Genomic DNA, 18,876 nt, shown 5'->3' with positions numbered 1-18,876 from the left:
AAGCGTCTGCCTTCAGCTCAGGTCATGATCCCAGGGTCCTGGGACTGAGCCCAAACTGGGCTCCCTGCTCAGTGGGGAACCTGCTCCTTCCTCTCTCTCTGCCCACCCTCCCCCTGCTTGTGCTCTCTCAAATAAATAAATAAATAAAGTCTTAAAAAAATGATTAAGATGGTCAATTTTATGTGTTTTATGCCAGTCAAAAAAAAGACAATGACTGAAATAATGTATCAGTTTAAAATGAATATTTTTAGTCATAATTTTTATCACTTTTCAGTCTTATTTCTTTAATATCTAAGTATCTTTGGTAAAGTTTTCTTCACCCTCCCTGTACCCTGAAGCTTTCCATATTAAGAAACAACAAAAAAATTTAAGACAGAAGAATAATGCTCATTTTTTTGTTGGCTATCATTGAAAAAAATATTTGAAACAGCCTTTTCACTATGGAATGTGAAATATCTTAGGCAATATTGTATTACCCTAGGTAGGCACACATAATTAATGCCATTCTTACAAATTATAGTTTCAAAAAGTGAAGTATGCATCACTGGATGGTCATTTGTAAACAAGTATAAGCAATTATAGTGCTCTTCCCTCATTTTGACCAATCTTTGCCTGAAAATAATGACATAATGAAAAAGGAGAAATATTAATTTTCAACTCTTCCTTGTTTCAATTAAGCTGTTTCTCTTTGATTCATAGAATGTAAAGAAGAGGGTAAGAAGTTAGCAAATGTGTCCAAAAATCTCCAAAAAGATGCTAAGTTTCTAATTATGAAAGAAAACAACATAGCCTCATTAAAAGTAGCAAACAGTATTTTTTTTTTAATCCTTCATTAATTCTCTCCTCCAAACTCTCCTTTCTAGAGGCAGTCAGTCACTGTTAAACTTCTTAGGTATGCTTTTAGATGTTTTCTATGTTTATATCAAAACACCCTTCTTTATATGAATAACCTAACATTATAATATTGTATAATTTATTTATTTATTTTTTAAAGATTTTATTTATTTATTTGACAGAGAGAGACACAATGAGAGCAGGAACACAAGCAGGGGGAGTGGGAGAGGGAGAAGCAGGTCTCCTGCTGAGCAGGGAGCCTGATGTGGGACTCGATCCCAGGACCCTGGGATCATGACCTGAGCCGAAGGCAGACGCTTAACGACTGAGCCACCCAGGCGCCCTGTATAATTTATTTTTTAACCTATTATATAGTAGATATTCTCCCAAGTCAGTACATATTAACCAACCTCTTTTGATGAATGTTTAGGCTATTTCCAATTTTTCAGTAAAATTAGTGCTGCATTGAACATCTTTGTTCATATATCTTTGTATTCTTATGCAAAGAGTTTTGTAGGACAAATGCTTGTAAGTGGAACTGCTACCTCAAAAGATATATAAATTTAAAAAGCATACAAATTAAAAAATGCATTAAATTTGTTAAAATTCCTAAATTACTTCTCAAAAAGTACTAGTTTGTATTTCTATGGTAGTGTATGAGAGTTACAAAATGGAATGTGCAAATTGTTAGCAATGTGTGTCTTTAAGTTATTCTAATATTTTTCTATAAGAACTGATCTATTTTTACTTTATTTTAACTCATGAAAATCAAGTAGGTGGGTAGGGCATTCTGGGTAATTGGTCTGGGAATTAAAACTCATTGCCTCCCCCCCACCACATTACTGCTATGAACTAAACAAATGAGTTAACTAGCTATTGTTACTTACCTGTAGAAAGGTATATATTTTGAAATAAAGATACATTAAGTATCTGCATTTTTCTTTTAGATCTCAGATTTTCTATACGCATTGTCTGATGTCCATTTCTTTAATACCATGTTTTTAAAAAAAAAAAAAATCTCTTCTGGAGGTTTCCACACAGGATGCCAAAATTTACTAGTCCGTATGCACTTGAACCCTATCAAACACACGGTTGCTAGTTAATTCCTAATAGTGAAATATGGCTTTTTCCTTGGAGAAAAATGCCTTTTCCAAACATCCTTTTTTAGAATAAAAATTATCATACTACTATCACTTCATATTAACATATAATTTTAGAGTTTAGAAACCTCTTTCATAAATATTGTTCCATTTGATTTTCACAACCCAGGTGTGGTGACTGGAAGGATAGTTTTATTTTCACTTAATAGATGAAACATTACATGATCATGAAGTAGTAGAACTGAGGCTAGCAGGGCATTGAACTTTCCACAGCCCTTTACTGCCTCTTCCATGTGTATAAGGACAGCATATCCCTTTTACAGAAATTTTATTCCATGGTGGTTAACATTTACCTCCTAAATCCCCTTTAGAACAAGGTAAAATAAAATTTAAAAAGAGGGGGAAACCCTGCAAAAAAAGAAAATGGCTTTTTCCTTTTTGGTAATTTACTATTACCTTTCTGAAAGAAGTCATTCTTTCAGAATGACTGTACCTAAACACATATTCCGTGGCATTGTAAAAAATTTGTGTGAACAATTCTAAAGATTTTATTTATTTATTTGACAGAGAGAGAGAGAGAACACAAGCAGAGGGACAAGCAGGCAGAGGTAGAGGGCGAAGCAGGTTCCCCGCGGAGCAGGGAGCCCGATGGAGGGCTCAATCCCAGAACTCCAGGATCATGACCAGAGCGAAGGCAGACGCCCAACTGACTGAGCCACTCAGGCGCCGCTGTATGAACAATTCTAAGGACAATATAAAACTATAACCTCAGGGTGCCTGGGTGGCTGTCAGTTAAGCATTGAACTCTCGATCTTGGCTCAGGTCATGATCTCAGGGTCATCAGTTCAAGCCCCCCATTGGGCTCCATGCTTAGCATGGAGTCTGCTTGTCCCTCTTCCTCTGCTCCTCCCCCTGCTTGCACTCTCTCTCTCTCAAAATAAATTAATAAATAAAATCTTAAAAAAAAAACCTATAACCTCAATTCTGTAAGCAGATCATACTAAATGCTAGTCACACAATATATGTTTAATTGTACTTCTTCATATTCATTTTATTTCTTATTTATATTTATCATATATAGGTTTCATTACACTTCTTCCCTACAACTTGACCATAAAGTCACACGACTAATCTATTTCAGATTTGCTTACTTTCTTATTATAAGGATAATTGCTTGTCAGCTATTGGCCAACCTACAAATAAGATGGTTTTGTAAAGAAACGAGTCTTGCCATTTTGGCAAAAACGATTACTAAAAAAAAGATCGTTTTCATTTTTTGATACATAATGTCATTAATAGCAGATTTCAGTTTTCTTCTTAACATTAGGATGGTAATTACTTGTGCTTCATTAAGGTGTAAAGAAAGATCTGAGCATTCTCGGTACCTTTTCTGATGTTTATCTTCGAGAGGGCCATCTCCATGCAGTTGAACAAATACTGGGCTGAGTGTCTGGAGAAATGAACTCTTACATGGGCTGTATACTGAGTGTGACCTTGGACAATTTCTCTTTTCTGGGCTTTAATGTCCTTATTTCTAAAATGAGGGGAAGTGTTAGTTCTAGACTCTCATTCCAAGGGTCCATTTTAGCTCTAGCAATAACACTGTAAAGCCTATTAACCAACATTTGCTGAGACGAGGCATTTTAGGGTCTAGACAATGTTGTGAGAATATTTATGGATACCTAAATAATGCCTTAACTTCTGGGACAAAAGTTTCAACAGCTCTTAAGTACTAACAAGCCCTAAGACCCAAATCAGGAAGCATCCTGTGATGTGGTTCAGGCCACTAGGACTTGAGACATGTAGGACAGATCAGGCCACTTTGAGGTATTATTAGGTAACAATTTCCGCGCACCAATGGTTGCCTAGTAATCCTAAGAGTGAAAGCAGAGTACCTAAATATTACACTGTATACTGATTAAAAACATGACAAAAGAAAAAATAAGAATTTACTGCAAAAGTAGAAACAAAATAAGTGTAAATTTTTCCTGCAACTGCAACTCAACCCCTACATTTTACCGACATAAACTTAGGCCTCAGGTGTTTGTGCAGGTCAAGGGGAAAGTTTTTCTACCAGTCTCCGAAACATCGCTAGCGTAATAGAAAACAGCTTTACGGTATTTATATCATTCCAAATCCAATCCCAAAGAAACTCTCCACGGGTGAGCCAGCGAGCATCTTAACATAGACGGCCTCTTACGCGGCCTCCTCCCCGGCTTCGGGCCTGCAAAGTGGCTGACTGCAGTCGCCGTGGCTAGGCAACGGTCGGAGCATTCCCCGCGGTGTCAGCCCCGCCCCTGGAGGTGCTTCCACCTCCCGGCGCCTCGAATCTCCTCTTCTCATTGGCTAGAGACCTGCCAGAGGTGGGCGGGGGAAATGCGTCAGAGAATGAGCTCACTTCCGGCCAGGGAGCGCGCGGGTTGATTCGTCCTTCCTCAGCCGCGGGTGCTCGCAGCTCGGAAATGGCGGGTAAGTTCCCGGGAAAAGTTTACCAAGGGGAGGGGGCGGGTAGGTTTGGAAAAGAACGCCGCGACCGTGGTGACAGTGCCCGCCTGGAACTTTCCGGCTCCGGCCTGGATTCCAGAAGGCTTGCTTCAGCCTGCAAGCACGGAACTCTCCGCCCAGCTCCCTGTTGGCCGAGGTTCGTGCCCCCGCCCCCAACTACTCGGGGTTCTGTGCCTTCTGCGAAGAACTCGGCCCCTGCGGAGGGCCGAAGAAGCCCGGGGAAAGAGTCGCGATTTGGCTTCTTAGGTACCAGATGCCTTGAGGCCTGTTTATCTTCTCGTTCTTTTTTTGCACTGCTGCCTCGGCCGCAGTAGTTTGGTTCTGTTCCCGCCAGCTGATTTTTAATGTTCAGATCGTCCTCCTCTTCCAGGTCTCCCTCCACCTTCCACTACAGTCAACTTCTGAGCTGGCGCATTGCTGCCTTGCCTTGCACTAGGGCTCTCACTTGAACCTTGACTTCTTTTTAATCTCTCGCGCTTTAATATTCCTAGGATCGATTTAGAATTCCTTTGAGAAAGATTGTTCTCGCATTCTTCCTTCATCTAAACTTCTCATAGTATTTTATACAATAATTTTCATGTTCATTCTATTTTTTGGGGTCTCTTCAGTTTGCAGCATTTACTAACTAATAATTGCTATTTTGTACGTGTATTAAGACTGTTTTTGGTGTGAGTATATACTTTTTTCCAGTTACGTATCTTTTGAAGTGATGGACAATTTCTACTTTTATCTTTTCCCAGTGCCTTCGTTGTAGTCTTAACTATACTTTTATGGATATGCTGGATAGACAGGCTATCACGTGAGCTCTACAGATATTTAAGGAAGGATTCTTCTACCAGATAGTGACTCTGGGATCTTGGGGGTACACTGGTACTATAAAAGAGGGGGAACATACGTATGTGTACGGTGTACATATAGTAAGAATTACACCTAAATCTGAATCTCTGCCTCACCACTCAATATTTGGGTGCACTTAAGCAATTAAGCCTCTTTCTAAGCCTGAGCGTTTTGATATGAAATGGGGCTGATATACTATTTACTTGTCTAATAGATTTGTGGGGATTAAGCCAATGTATGATTTCATAAGTTAAATTTTGTTGCTGACAGTATATATAATTCCTTGAAATGGGTTCTTTTAACTCAGTTTTATAGATTAGGGTCAGAGTAGTCAAGTAATGTGCTCTAGTTCTAGTTCACAGACCTGGTAAGTAAGTGGTGAAGCCTGGATTTCATTCCAGGAATTCTGACAACAGACAATCTATACTGCCTCAAATGTTCCCTATTTTCTGTGTATGTGTGTTTTAACCACTTGTTAAAGTGTATGGCATGCTGTTGTACCTTTCTTTTGTTTCTGCTCGTGACTTCTTTTTTCCTGAATTTTTATGATTTTTATGTTCATTTTGTCAGGAGATTTATTGTCATCTTTGCTTGAAAGTTTATCTGGATTGCTTCCATTTTTAATTTGTAGCCCATAGTTTATGACTTTGTACACATATGGTTAAAAAAACTTTTTTAATACAGTGAAAATTTTTTCCTTACCCTGTTCGCACTCCTTCTCTCTAAGAGATAACCACGATTACCAGTTTCTTGTGTGTCCTTCCTGAGATAATCTGTGCATTATCAGTTGATGGTTTTTTAATAGTTGATCTGAAGTACTCTGGCTAGAATTTTTCCAGTATTAGAGATGAAATGCTATTGTAATTATCAAAGAATATTCTCACCTTGTGTCTTGGTGGAGCAGTGGCACCTTTTTTATATTTTAAAAAACTGCTTAGGTATAAATCCTAGCAGGTAATATTTATTAGTATTAAATATAAAGAAATGTCAGTAGTTATGTTAATTTTCAGATTTACTAATTTATGTAAAGCAAGCCTAGTTCATAAGCCTCTGACAAAAATGATGTTTTTCCTGTTTTATAATGAGGCAGTCATACTCAGTGTATTTATTTTAGGATTATATGGAGAATGACCTGCACTTTTAAGATCTATTAGTGGTTTTATTTATTTATTTGACAGAGAGAGACAGCAAGAGAGGGAACACAAGCAGGGGGAGTGGGAGAGGGAGAAGCAGGCTTCTCACCAAGTGGGGAGCCCGATGCGGGGCTTGATCCCAGGACCCTAGAACCATGACCTGAGGCGAAGGCAGTCGCTTAACCAACTGAGCCACCCAGGCACCCCTATTGGCATGTTTTAAATCTTCCTTGTATTCCACTTCTAATAAGAACCCTCTGTAGGTTTGACTATTTAAACCATTTCCAACAAGACCTTTTAAAAACTTTCCCTTAGGATTTGGTGCTATGGAGAAATTTTTGGTTGAGTACAAGAGTGCAGTGGAGAAGAAACTGGCAGAGTACAAATGTAACACCAACACAGCAATTGAACTAAAATTAGGTATGTATGCTGTTTCTAAGTGGTATTATGTATGTACTGTGTGTTCCATATATAATCTTTTTTTTAAGATTTGAAGTAGAATTTTATATAAGAGCAGTTCATGTAAATGTATAGTTTTCTGTATGTATTGAACACATTCAGATTTTATTCAGTCTTTATGTCGTGGAGTGGATGGATGTTTAAGAGGTGGCAGAGTTTACATTTAGGAAGTACAGCATGGCAAAAAATGATAGGTGTAAGTGTTCTCAGGCTCTTAAAAATATTTACCTTTACATTTTGGCTTATAAAAATGGTAGGCAGTAGTGTTGGTGAGGATGTGGAAAAACACTCATTGCTGATGGGAATGTAAAATGATGCAACTGCTTTGGAAAACAGTTTGGCAGGTTCTTAAAAAGTTAAATGCACTATTATGACCCAGCAGTTCTACTCCTAGGGATCTACTCAAGAGAAATGAAAACATATGTCTGTATACAAACTAGTACATGAATATTCATAGCAGCGTTATTCACAGTAGCCCAAAATAAAACAACCCAGATCTCTAACAACTGGTAATAAACAAAGTATGATGTATCTATATGATGGAATACTACTTGACAATAAAAAGGAAATGGTACAAAATGGGTGAACTCAAAAATATTCTAAGTGAAAGAAAACAGACAGGAACCCCCCCCCCCATATACAGTATGCTTCTATTTGTATGAAGGGTTTGGAAAAGGCAAATCCAGAGACAGAAGATAGAATGGTAGTTGCCTGAGGCTGACTGTGAGAATAATGACTGCAAATGGGCATGAGATTTCTTTTGGGGACAATGGCAATGTTTTAAGATTAGAGTGTGGCAATGGTCACACAGTTCTAAATTTACTAAAAATTACTGAATTGTATGCTTAAAACAAGTACATTTTATGGTATGTAAATTATACCTTAATAAAGCTTTTTTCTTTTTAAGATTTTATTTATTTGCTTGAGAGAGAGCAAGCGAGAGAGCAAGCATGAACAGTGGGGAGGAGCAGAGGGAGAGGGAGAAGCAGACTCCGCGCTGATCAGGCAGCCCAGTATGGGGCTCAATCCCAGGACCCCAAGATCATGACCTGAGCCAAAGGCAGACGCTTAACCAACTGAGCCCCCAGGTGCCTCTCAATAAAGCTATTTTAAAAAATAGTTATATGCACATGAATTCTGGTTCCATCACTTTCTGTGGCTGTTTCCTTATCTTATAGTGAAGTTAACAGTACTTACTTTTATAGTGGTTATAAAAATTAAATGTAAGGTTAAGTACAAATAAAGTGCATCATCAGGTTGACTTCTAGAAATTCTCAATAAATGTTAGCTTCTACTGTTTAAAATAATACAAACATAACAAAAACATGAAGAAGGTGACAAAGAAGGTACCCCTCACTACAGAGATAATACTTATCTAGATTTTTGTGTGTGTGCGTGCATAAAATTACTTTTCTAAAACCAAGTTCCTTTTTAAGGCTGTGTACATACCTGTTTTCCATAGTGGCTACTCCATTTTGCATTTCCACCAGCAGTGCACATAGGTTCCAATTTCTCTACATCCTTATCAACACTTGTTATTGTCTGTGGATTTCTTACTGTATTTTTTAAACTATTTTTTAATTTGACAATGAAAACTGATTTTTAATTCTAAGAAAAGTATATACTTTATATCTAAAAGAATCAGCCCTTTTTTTTTTGAGATTTTATTTCTTTATTTGACAGAGAGAGAGAGAGCACAAGTAAGGGGAAAGGGAGAGGGAGAAGCAGGCTCCCCGCTGAGCAGGAAGCCCAATGCTGGGCTCGAACCCATGACCCTGCGATCATGACCTGAGCTGAAGGCAGACAACTGACCGAGCCACCCAGGCACCCTGAATCAGCCCTTATTTTATCATATATTACAAATACGAGTTTTTGTTTTATGTCTTACAAAAAGGCCCTCCCTACTCTAAGATTATAAAGCAGTTTATCCATTGTTTCTCTAATATTTTTTGGATTTTTTCTTTTTTAAATAGAAACTTTTGAATCTAACTTGGTATAACACATGAGGGAGGAATCCAGCTTTGCTTTCTCAGATGAGTTAAGCGAATTATCCACCTGCCAGTTTAAGTTGTCTTTTCATTAATGATTTAAAATTTCTCTTTTATCATATTAAAGTATCATATATTCTTGGCTGGCTTTTGGGCCTTTTTTTTGTCCCTGAGCCATTAGAGTACTGTTATAATAAATGTTATAATTAATATATGGTGTGACTAGGTCCCTGCTTGTTACTCTTTAGGAGTTTTACTAAGTTTTCTCTAATGTTTGTTCTTCTAGATAAACTCAAGTTCAAAAAAGTTTTTTTGATTTTTTTTTATTTTTAATTTGCAATCCTATTAAGTTTAATGTAGGGAGAAGCAAAATCCTTACATTGTTGAGTCTTTCCTTTCTAATAGCAAGAATATTTTTCTGTTTATTCAGGTCTTTCTTATGTCCATCTTTTTAAAGAGTATTAAACTTGGGACGCCTGGGTGGCTCAGTTGTTAAGTGTCTGCCTTCGGATCGGTTAATGATCCCAGGGTCCTGGGATTGAGCCCCGCATCAGCCTCCCTGTTCATTGGGAGGCCTGCTTCTCCCTCTCCCCCTGCTTGTGTTCCCTCTCTCACTGTCTCTCTCTCTCTCTCTCTCTCTCTCTCTCTCTCTGTCAAATAAATAAATAAAATCTTTAAAAAATAAATAAGAGTTTTAAACTTTATAGATGATAAACATTTCTTATTAAGTTTATTTCTAGGTAATTTCATCTATGTTATTGCTGTTATAAATGAGATTTTTTTCCATTATGTTTTTCATCGTTATTAATAGTGTGTGAGAAAACTGTGGAAAATAATTTTTAATATATATTTTTTCCCTGCGTCAAAATCCAGGTTACTTAGTAACTCAGGTTCTACACATACATGACAGCTAAAACTGACTGGGTTATTTCATTATTTTAATCTCTTATAGTCATAGTAATAATTTGCTTCCAAGCCAACCTTCCTCCCCTCCTCCCTTTTTTTTTCCAGCCCTCCTGTCCCAACTCCCTCCCTTCTACTTTCTCTGGACAAATGTTTATTGAAACTTACTATGTGATAGGCACTGTGCTTGGCACATGGGATAACTTGAACTCTTGACTGCATATCCATAATTCTACTAAGTTTTATCCCAAGATTCTTCCTCTTACAGAAGTTGTTTTCACTTTGTGTGTGAGGGATTGACAGACACATTTTTTTCACAGAGGTTCTGTGCTTTGGGGTTGGTTACTGTAGAAAAGAGTAAACCTTTTTTTCTATATTTCACTTTAACCATTTTTAAGTGTACAGTTAGGTAGCATTAATTGCTTTCACAATATTGTGTAACCATTAGTTCATTTCCAAAATTTTTTCATCATCCCAAACAGAAACTTTGTACCTGTTAAGCAGTAAATCCCCATTCACTTTTCCCCTCCAGTCCTTGGTAATCTCTAATCTACTTTGTCTCTATGGATTTACCTGTTCTAGGTATTTTAAATGGAATCTACTTTGTCTTTATGGATTTACCTGTTCTAGATATTTTAAATGGTATCACAATATTATTTGTCCTTTTGTGTGTGGCTTATTTCACTTAGCATGTTTTCAACTTATTTCACTTAGCAAATATTTCATGTTGTAGAGGTATCAGGACTTCATTCCTGTTCATGGCTGAATAATATTCCATTGTGTATTTATACCACATTTTGTTTATTCATCTGTTGATGGACATTTGGGTCTTTTCTACCTTTGGCTAATGTGAATAAAGCTACTATGGACATCAGTATATGAGTATCTGTTTGAGTCCCTGTTTTTAATTCTTTTAGTATATAGCTAGGGATAGAATTACTGAGTATATGTTAATTCTATGTTTAACATTTTGAGGAACTGCCAAATTGTTTTATATAGTAGCTGTACCATTTTACAGTCCCACCAACAATGTACAATGTTCCAATTTCACCATCTCATTGTCAATGCTTGATATTTTTTATTATTATAGCCATCTTAGTAGATGTAAAATGATATCTTACTGTGATTTTTGATTTGCATTGCCCTAATGAATAATGATGTTGAGCATCTTTTCGTGTGCTTATTGGCCATTTGTGTATCTTCTTTGTAGAAGTGTCTATTCAAATCCTTTGCCTATTTTTTCATTGGGTTGTCTTTTTGGTTTTTTGTTTGGAGTTTTTTGTTTTTTTATTTTTTCAATATTATTTATTTATATGAGAGAGAGAGAGCACAAGCAGGGGGAGTGGCAGAGGGAGAGGGAGAAGCAGGCTCCCTGCTGAGCAAGGAGCCCAATGTGAGGCTCGATCCCAGGACCCTAAGATCATGACTCAAGCCAAAGGTAGACACTTAACCAACTGAGCCACCCAGGTGCCCCTTTTTGTGTTTTTTTTGTTTTGTTTTGTTTTCTTAAACCTCTTAATTTTACTGGATTCTCTTTACTTTTTGGGGAGTGGCTTCAGGTGATTTTTTTTTTCAGGCCTACAACCATATCATCTGATCATTTTCATGAATTCACTTTGTTTTTTTGTTTTTGAAGATTTTATTTATTTATTTGACAGAGAGAGACAGCGAGAGAGAGAACACAAGCAGGGGGAGTGGGAGAGGGAGAAGCAGGCTCCCTGATGAGGGGCTTGATCCCAGGACCCTAGGATCACGACCTGAGCCGAAGGCAGATGCTTAATGACTGAGCCCAGGCACCCCATTTCTCTTTCTTTTTGATACATGTGCCTCTTTCTTCTCTCTCTCTCTCTCTTTTTTTTTTAAGTAGGCTCCATACCCATTGTGGAGCCCAACATGGGTTTGGAGCTCACAACCCTGAGATCAAGACCTGAGCTGAGATCAGGAGTCAGACACTCAACCAACTCAGCCACCCAGGCACCCCTGTTCTCTTTTCATACTGCATTGGCTAAGACTTTCAGAACAGTGTTAAAAAATAAGTACAGTCATCCCTGTTCCTTAATTTAATGAGAATGGTTCTGGTATTTCTCCACAAACATGATCCTTGCTTATTACTTTCAAGAATAGTTTGTCTTGGGCACCTGGGTGGCTCAGTTGGTTAAGCGACTGCCTTCGGCTCAGGTCATGATCCTGGAGTCCCGGGATCGAGTCCCACATCGGGCTCCCTGCTTGGCGGGGAGTCTGCTTCTCCCTCTGACCCTCTTCCCTCTCGTGCTCTCTATCTTTCATTCTCTCTCTCTAATAAATAAATAATAAAATCTTAAAAAAAAAAAAAGAATAGTTTGTCTTGTTTGCAAAGAGTTTTTATTCAAACGTGTATTAGAGTTTATCAAGTGCCATTTTTATTTCCATGGAAATAATTTTGAATATATTATATACAATGTTTATAATATTTAATATAATAGATTTTATTATACCTTTATATTAAACCATCCTTGCTTTTATAAAATGAATATCTAGAGATATTTTAATAAACTCATGAAGACTTTTAAGATATTTTTACGTTACCACTAAAAGATGAGTTTGGTCTGTGTTTTTCTCCTTTGTGCTTACTTTTTAGGGGAGGTGAAGGTCAACTTTTGTATTCTTTATTGACTACTTTTCTTGGCCTTACTACATTACCACTTCCACCCTCACCAGTTTTAAAAAGCATTAGATTTACCTAATGGTAAAGGCTTGAAAGAATTCACCTTAATCATTATGAGGAGGTCCTCTTATGCCATTTAATGTTCTTATTGTTATTGTTTTTTACCTTAATACAATTTAGATTGCATTTTCAAGTTTTGTGGTTCTCATGATACATTTTTGACCATTCTGTTTACTTTTAACCTGCCATTCCTTTTAGGTGTGTCTCTTGGAGTGTGCATACTTGGATTTGATTGTATAATTTTTTTTCACCTAGGAATTTTATTTCCTTTAAATTTATTGTTTGTTGCTTTTGTTACCTCATTTTTCTGTTGTTTCCTTGTACTTTCTCATTCCTATCTCTAACTAACGTGTGTTTTATTATCCCTAACCTTTCAGTCTCCAGTGTACTCTGTTTTAAATTCTCCTAAAAAGCCATATAACCTATTTTTAAAATAAAGTATATTGTTAGTTCTGCTGAGATAGTCTTTATATTTTAAGTGCATTCACCATTTGCCAAATACTTATTTAGCCATACTCATATGGCAGGCATTTATCTGGGCACTGGAGATAGAGCAGTATACAGATACAAATAGAGCAGTTCTTGTCTTCATGGAGCTTACATTCTGATTATGAGAAACAGACATAAATACATGAAAGATAGTGATTAGTGTTATGGAGAAAATACAGGGTGATTAGGTCCTGCTAAGGTGACATTTGAGTAGATAAAAAAAGAAATGAATCTGTGAGCAGTGTAGATAGCTCAAGGAAGAGTGTTACACGCAGAAGAATGGCAAGGGCAGAATGTGCTGGCTGTGTTCAAGGAACATTAAGGAAGCCACTGTGACTGAGAAGGATAACTTGGGAGGATGACGTGTCTGGAAGCCAAATGATGAAAGTGTTTGAAGGAGGAGGAGGTAGTTAACTATGTCAGGTGTTGCTGGTAGTTTGCATAACATAAGGGCTCTTCGGATTTAGTGATTGATTTGGTGGTTTTTTTTTTAACGAGAGAAGTGATGGAGTCATAGGATCTATTTTTAAAAAGTAATTTAAGAGAAATTAAGAGGAGAGAAATTAAAAATGGAGTATAGACTGTTTTTGAAGTTTTGCTCAGAAGTGGAGTTGAGAAATGGGCAGCTAGAGGAAGACACAGGATAAAGTTAGATGACTTTATTTTTGCTTTTTAAAAAGGGATGTACAATTTACATACAATGAAATGCACACTAAGTACATGATTCAGTGAGGTTTGAGGTCCCCCCCCCACAAATAGCTGCTCTGGGGGGGATTGAATTTAAAACCCAATTTTTGGGAGATTGAGACATGCAACAGATCTGGTGGGCGGCATTCCTCTTTGTTTTGTTTTGTTTTTGAAACAATTGCACACTTACAGAAAAGTTGGAAATGTAAAAATACAAAGACCTTTTTTCCCTGAACTATTTGAGACTAAATTGCTGACTTGATGAACCATCACCACATACTCTTTAATGTACGTTTACTGTGAACAAGAACATTAGTATACATGGCCAGAATATAATCATCAAAATTAGAAAATTAATATCAATACATTATCACCATTTAATTCTCAGACTTCAAATTTTCCCACTTGTCCCCAAAGACCCTTTATAGCAAAGGGATCCAGTTTAATTAGGATCAGGGCTTACATCTGGTTGCCTTGTTTCTTTTGTCCCCTTCGGACTGGAACAGTTGTCAGTCTTTTCTCGACTTTCATGACCTTGACACCTTTGAAGATGGCAGACCAGTTATTTTGTAGAATGTCCCTCAGTTTGGGTTTATCTGATGTTTGCTCATGGTTATTTCAGGTTCTGTATCTTTGGTAGGGATATCACAGAAGTGATGTGCAGATCTTACCGCACCTGTCAGTTTTTCATTAAACTTCCAATTCATTTATTTAGTTCCCATTTTATTGAGTGGATTATAATCTGTTCCTATAATTTATTTTGGTCCTTATATTGTCCCTGATTTGGCCGGTGGGAGCCCAGTTCATGCTGGCTTCTGTGTTTTTACATGTCCTCCTCCTTATTTGATTACTTCATTCTTTGATTACTTTCTGGAACAAAATATTCCAGGCTCATCTGTTATCTCTGCCACAGCTCTGGAATCAGCCATTTCTCCAAGGAGCCTTGTTGGTTTGTTTTTGTTTTTGTTTTTGTTTTAAGAGGAAAATATCATTTTGAAGCCAAGATGTGCTGGGTGAGCAGGTGAGCTTGTTGCCATTAGTGTTCTAACATTAATGAGAGTGGGCTTTCTCAGTGGACAGAACTTTGTGCCTTCCCTTTCTTCCACCTCTGAAGATTTATTTATTTATTTGAGAGAGAGAGAATGCACACACACGATGGGGGGGCAGAGGAAGAGGAAGAGAGAATCTTAAGCAGACTCTGAGCTGAGCTGAGCACAGAGCCTGACACGTGGCTTTATCTCAGGACCCCAAGATCATGATCTGAGCTGAAACCAAGAGTTGGACTCTTAACTGACTGCACCACCCAGGCAACCCTGCTCCTTTCCTTTCATTCCCAGGTCCCTGTAAGGTGTTACTGTTCTGATTTCTTTCACCAAAATTAGTTTCGCCTCTTTTAGAACCTTATTTCAATGTAGTTATGTATATATACTCTGTGACTGGCCTAGTTCAGTCAGCATGTTTTTGAGGTACATCCTTTGTTGCCTATATCAGGGGTTCATTCCTATTTATTGCTGAATACTGTTCCATTGTTGGATATATCACTATTCATCAGTTAATAGACATTTTGGTTTTTCTGATTTTTGGCTGTTATAAATAACTCTGCCAAGAATGTTCCTGTACAAGTCTTTTTGTGGACATATGATTTTTTTTTTTTGGATAAATTCCTAGAAGTGGATTTGCTGTGTCATAGGGTAGTTTTACATTTAGCTTTATGAGATACTTGCCAGACTGATTTCCCAAGTACATTTATATTCATACCAAGAATGTGTTATAATTCTGGTTGCTCCACATCCTCATGAATGTTTGGTGTTGTCAGTTTTAAAAATTCATAGATTGAAGAGCTCACTGTTATTAAGACAACAGTTTTCCCCACATTCATTTACAGATTTAATGTAATCTTTTTTTCTATGTCTTAGTTTAATTAGTTGGCCTTATTGGATTTTGCTGGGCTTATTAAATGAGTTGGGAACTGTTCTCTATTTGCTAAAAAGAGTTTCCATAAGATTGATATTATTTCTTTTTTAAATGTTTGTTAAAACCATCTGAGCCATTCAGTTAAGCGTCTGCCTTCGGCTCCGGTCGTGATCCCGGGGTCCTGGGATCAAGTCCGGCGTCGGGCTCACTGCTCCTTGGGAGCCTGCTTCTCCCTCTGCCCCTCTCTCTCTCTCTGTCTCTCATGAATAAATAAATAAAATCTTTAAAATAAATAAATAAATAATAAATAAATAAAAATAAAAAAATAAAATTTACCAGTGAAGCTTTGTGTGCCTTGAGTTTTCTTTGTTAGAAGGTTTTTAACTACAAATCTAATTAATTCTAACTATTCTGATTTGGTGTTTCTTCTTGTGTCAGTTTTGGTAATTTTTATCTTTTAAGGAAATTGTCCATTTTATCTAACTTTCTTGTCTGACTGAAGTTCATATTATTCCCTTATTACCCTATCAAGGACTGTAGAATATCCAATCCTTTCTCCGGGATACTGGTAGTATGTATTTTGTCTCTTTTTTCTTGATGAGTCTGTCTATCGGTTTATCGATCTTATTGGTCTTTTCAATAATTGTTTTTTTCTATTGCTTATTGTTTATTTCCTACTCTTAATCTTTATAATTTCCTTTATTATTCTTTATTATTCCTACTTTAACTTGCTCTTAAGAAATCTCCCTTCTTAAGGTAAATGCTTAAATAATTGGTTTTAAACTTTCCTTTTATAATATTAGCATTAAAATTATAAATTTACCTCTGAATACTAATTAATTGCATACCACCAATTCTGTTATGTTGTGTTTTTATTATTGTTCAGTTGAAAGTATTCTTATTCTTTTTCGATCTATGGGCTTATACAGAAAAGTGTTGCTTAATTTCCAAATATTTCGGGCTTTTCTAGCTATCTTAAACTGATTTCTATTTTAATTCTATCAAGGTCAGATTATTTCAGTCTTTTTAAATTTGAGACTTGTTTTATAGGTTAGCACGTATCTATTTTGGTGAATGTCCCAGGTATGCTGGAAGATAACTTATATTCTGCAGTTTTATATAGGGTTGTATAAATGTCAATTGGCTTAATAGTGTTATTCAAGTTTTGTATATTTTTGCTGATTTTTATTGACTTATTCTTTCAGAAGTTGAGAGAGGTCTGTTTAAATCTCCAACAATAATTGTGGATTTGTCTGTTTCTTCAGTTGTCAGCTTTTGCTTCGTGTATTTTTTTTCTTTTTTTTTAAATTGAGGTATAGTTATGCTTCATATATTTTGAAGGTCTGGTATTAGGTGCATACAGATGTAGACGAGTCTTCTTAATGAATTGACCCGTTAAGCATTATAAAATGTTACTTCTTTATCTCTGGTAATAAAAGGATCTCTTTATCTCTGTCCCCACTTTAACTCATCTTTCCTTACACTGAAGACTGCTTTTTCAGATAGGAATATTGCAACAAGAGTTACTTAAGCATGGGAGAAATAACAGCATGTCTATATGCTGATGCCTATGATCTGTCAGAGAAGGAAAAAATGATCCAGGAAAAGAATAGGGAATATTTGTGGAGTGATATCCTTGAAAATATTCTTGAGAGTATCAGTGGAGGGATTAGCCTTAGATGGGAGCATGGAGAATTTCTCTGTCAGTTTAATGAAGGGAAGATCTTTGGGAGTGAAGCTGTAAAGGTGGCAGTCTGTGCAGGTTCTCTTATGAATGCTTGCTTCCTAAGTGAAACAAGAAGAAAGGTTATCAGGTGAGAATGTGATTCTAGAAGATGTTGGAGGTTTGAGGAAATAGTCATCTTGTCAAGCAGGAGGAGTGAGTAGACTTCAGAACTATGGTATGATTGTCAGATAGCACAAAGGGTCCACTTCAAGTTAGTACTCATGAATGTAAAATCGAGGTCAGCCACATGCAGATGCAAGGATATAGCAAAAAGTGGGCATATAGTCAGATTTAACTAGAATGGTCTTTTAGGCTGGCATGACAAAGATTGGAGCAGAGGAGTTGAGGTTGTTTATGAAGGAGTGATAGTATTGATTGGCCGTGGAACTCTACACTGGAAAGGGAGGGAGGAAAGTAAGGATACGGAGGCGGTGAGGGGCAGCAAAAATTGTGTCCTAATCAATACATTGTAAGTCCTGGTGGGGGTTGAAGAATTGTTAGAATTACGGTATCACAGGAAGTAAGCTAGGAAGAGGTAGTGGTAAGATTGTACAATGTTTGATGTGGAAATTAAAAGGGTATAGTTAGGGCGCCTGGGTGGCTCAGTCGTTAAGCGTCTGCCTTCGGCTCAGGTCGTGATCCCAGGGTCCTGGGATCGAGTCCCACATCGGGCTCCCCCCACTCCATGGGAAGCCTGTTCTCCCTCTCCCACTCCCCCTGCTTGTGTTCCCTCTCTCGCTGTGTCTCTCTCTGTCAAATAAATAAAATCTTTAAAAAAAAAAAAGGGTATAGTTATTGATAATGATAAGAGCTAGGGTATGTCATGGGAATGTTACAGTAAAAAGATTCTTGGAGAAGGAATCAAGAAACTGAAAGGCTGGGTCAGAGATTAATTTTCATGAGTTTTTAAAGTCACCAAGATTTAAGTCAGTTATAATGTTGGAAAGAGTGACAGTAAGCCAGAAACTAAATTCTTCAAAGAATGAGGGAAAGATTGGGCATTAGCATCAAAGCTGATTGTTCTTAAGGTGTGAGGAGAAGGACATTGGCCTAAAACGAGCAGTGAGGAGTTAGAAGAACAATTCATCCTAGCGGTATAAGGAGAAAGCAGCCACTGCTTGAGAGGGCTGTAAGAGAAGCAGTGTCTTGAGGGAGTGCCAGGTTTGTCCGTGACTGTCAGGGTGAAGAGGTATGGGAGAAGATTCAAGGAAGAGGTTGGGCATATGGAGAATTTTGGTGATAATGGACCTGTGTGTTTCACAGTAGTCACAGGGAGTTGGAGTGGGGTGGGAATTGGCATTAGATTAGTAGTTTTATGCTACTGTATAGGGATGAGAATCCAGGTAAAAAGGGATAACCTAGGAACTTGACTAAAGTTTGCTGGAGTAAAGACTATGATGGGATTAATTAGGATGGTTTCTAAGGTATATTGTAACGTTAAGACCTCTAATGTTGCAGGCTGGTGGAGCTGATGGGAATGTTCCCAGGAGCGTTACTGGGCCCTGCCTTCGCCCCTGCATTTTAAAATAATGTAACTAAACTTACTTTGCTTCTTATGAATATGTCCTTAAACTTACTTTAACATAGTCAGGAAAGT

The 18,876-nt window shown here is 37.3% G+C and overlaps 2 protein-coding genes across 2 annotated transcripts in view; one reads left to right on the top strand and one right to left on the bottom strand.

Annotated features, from left to right (window-relative positions):
• The window catches only part of SLC25A12 (solute carrier family 25 member 12), a 196,309-nt gene that overhangs the window by 115,736 nt on the left and 61,697 nt on the right, over positions 1-18,876 (bottom strand). The gene's annotated exons all lie outside the window — the stretch shown is intronic.
• The window catches only part of HAT1 (histone acetyltransferase 1), a 62,843-nt gene continuing 48,293 nt past the window's right edge, over positions 4,327-18,876 (top strand). The window contains exons 1-2 of the mRNA XM_025850334.2: positions 4,327-4,403; positions 6,725-6,829. Of these exons, the coding sequence (XP_025706119.1) occupies positions 4,397-4,403; positions 6,725-6,829 (112 nt within the window). The 5' untranslated portion in view covers positions 4,327-4,396. The remainder of the gene's footprint in view (positions 4,404-6,724; positions 6,830-18,876) is intronic.

The sequence above is a fragment of the Callorhinus ursinus genome, unplaced genomic scaffold, assembly GCF_003265705.2.
Source record: "Callorhinus ursinus isolate GAN/ISIS: 27379988/994484 unplaced genomic scaffold, GSC_fseal_2.0 scaffold2, whole genome shotgun sequence".
Taxonomy (NCBI): Eukaryota; Metazoa; Chordata; class Mammalia; order Carnivora; family Otariidae; genus Callorhinus; species Callorhinus ursinus.
This window is presented reverse-complemented; position numbering and strand designations above follow the sequence as displayed.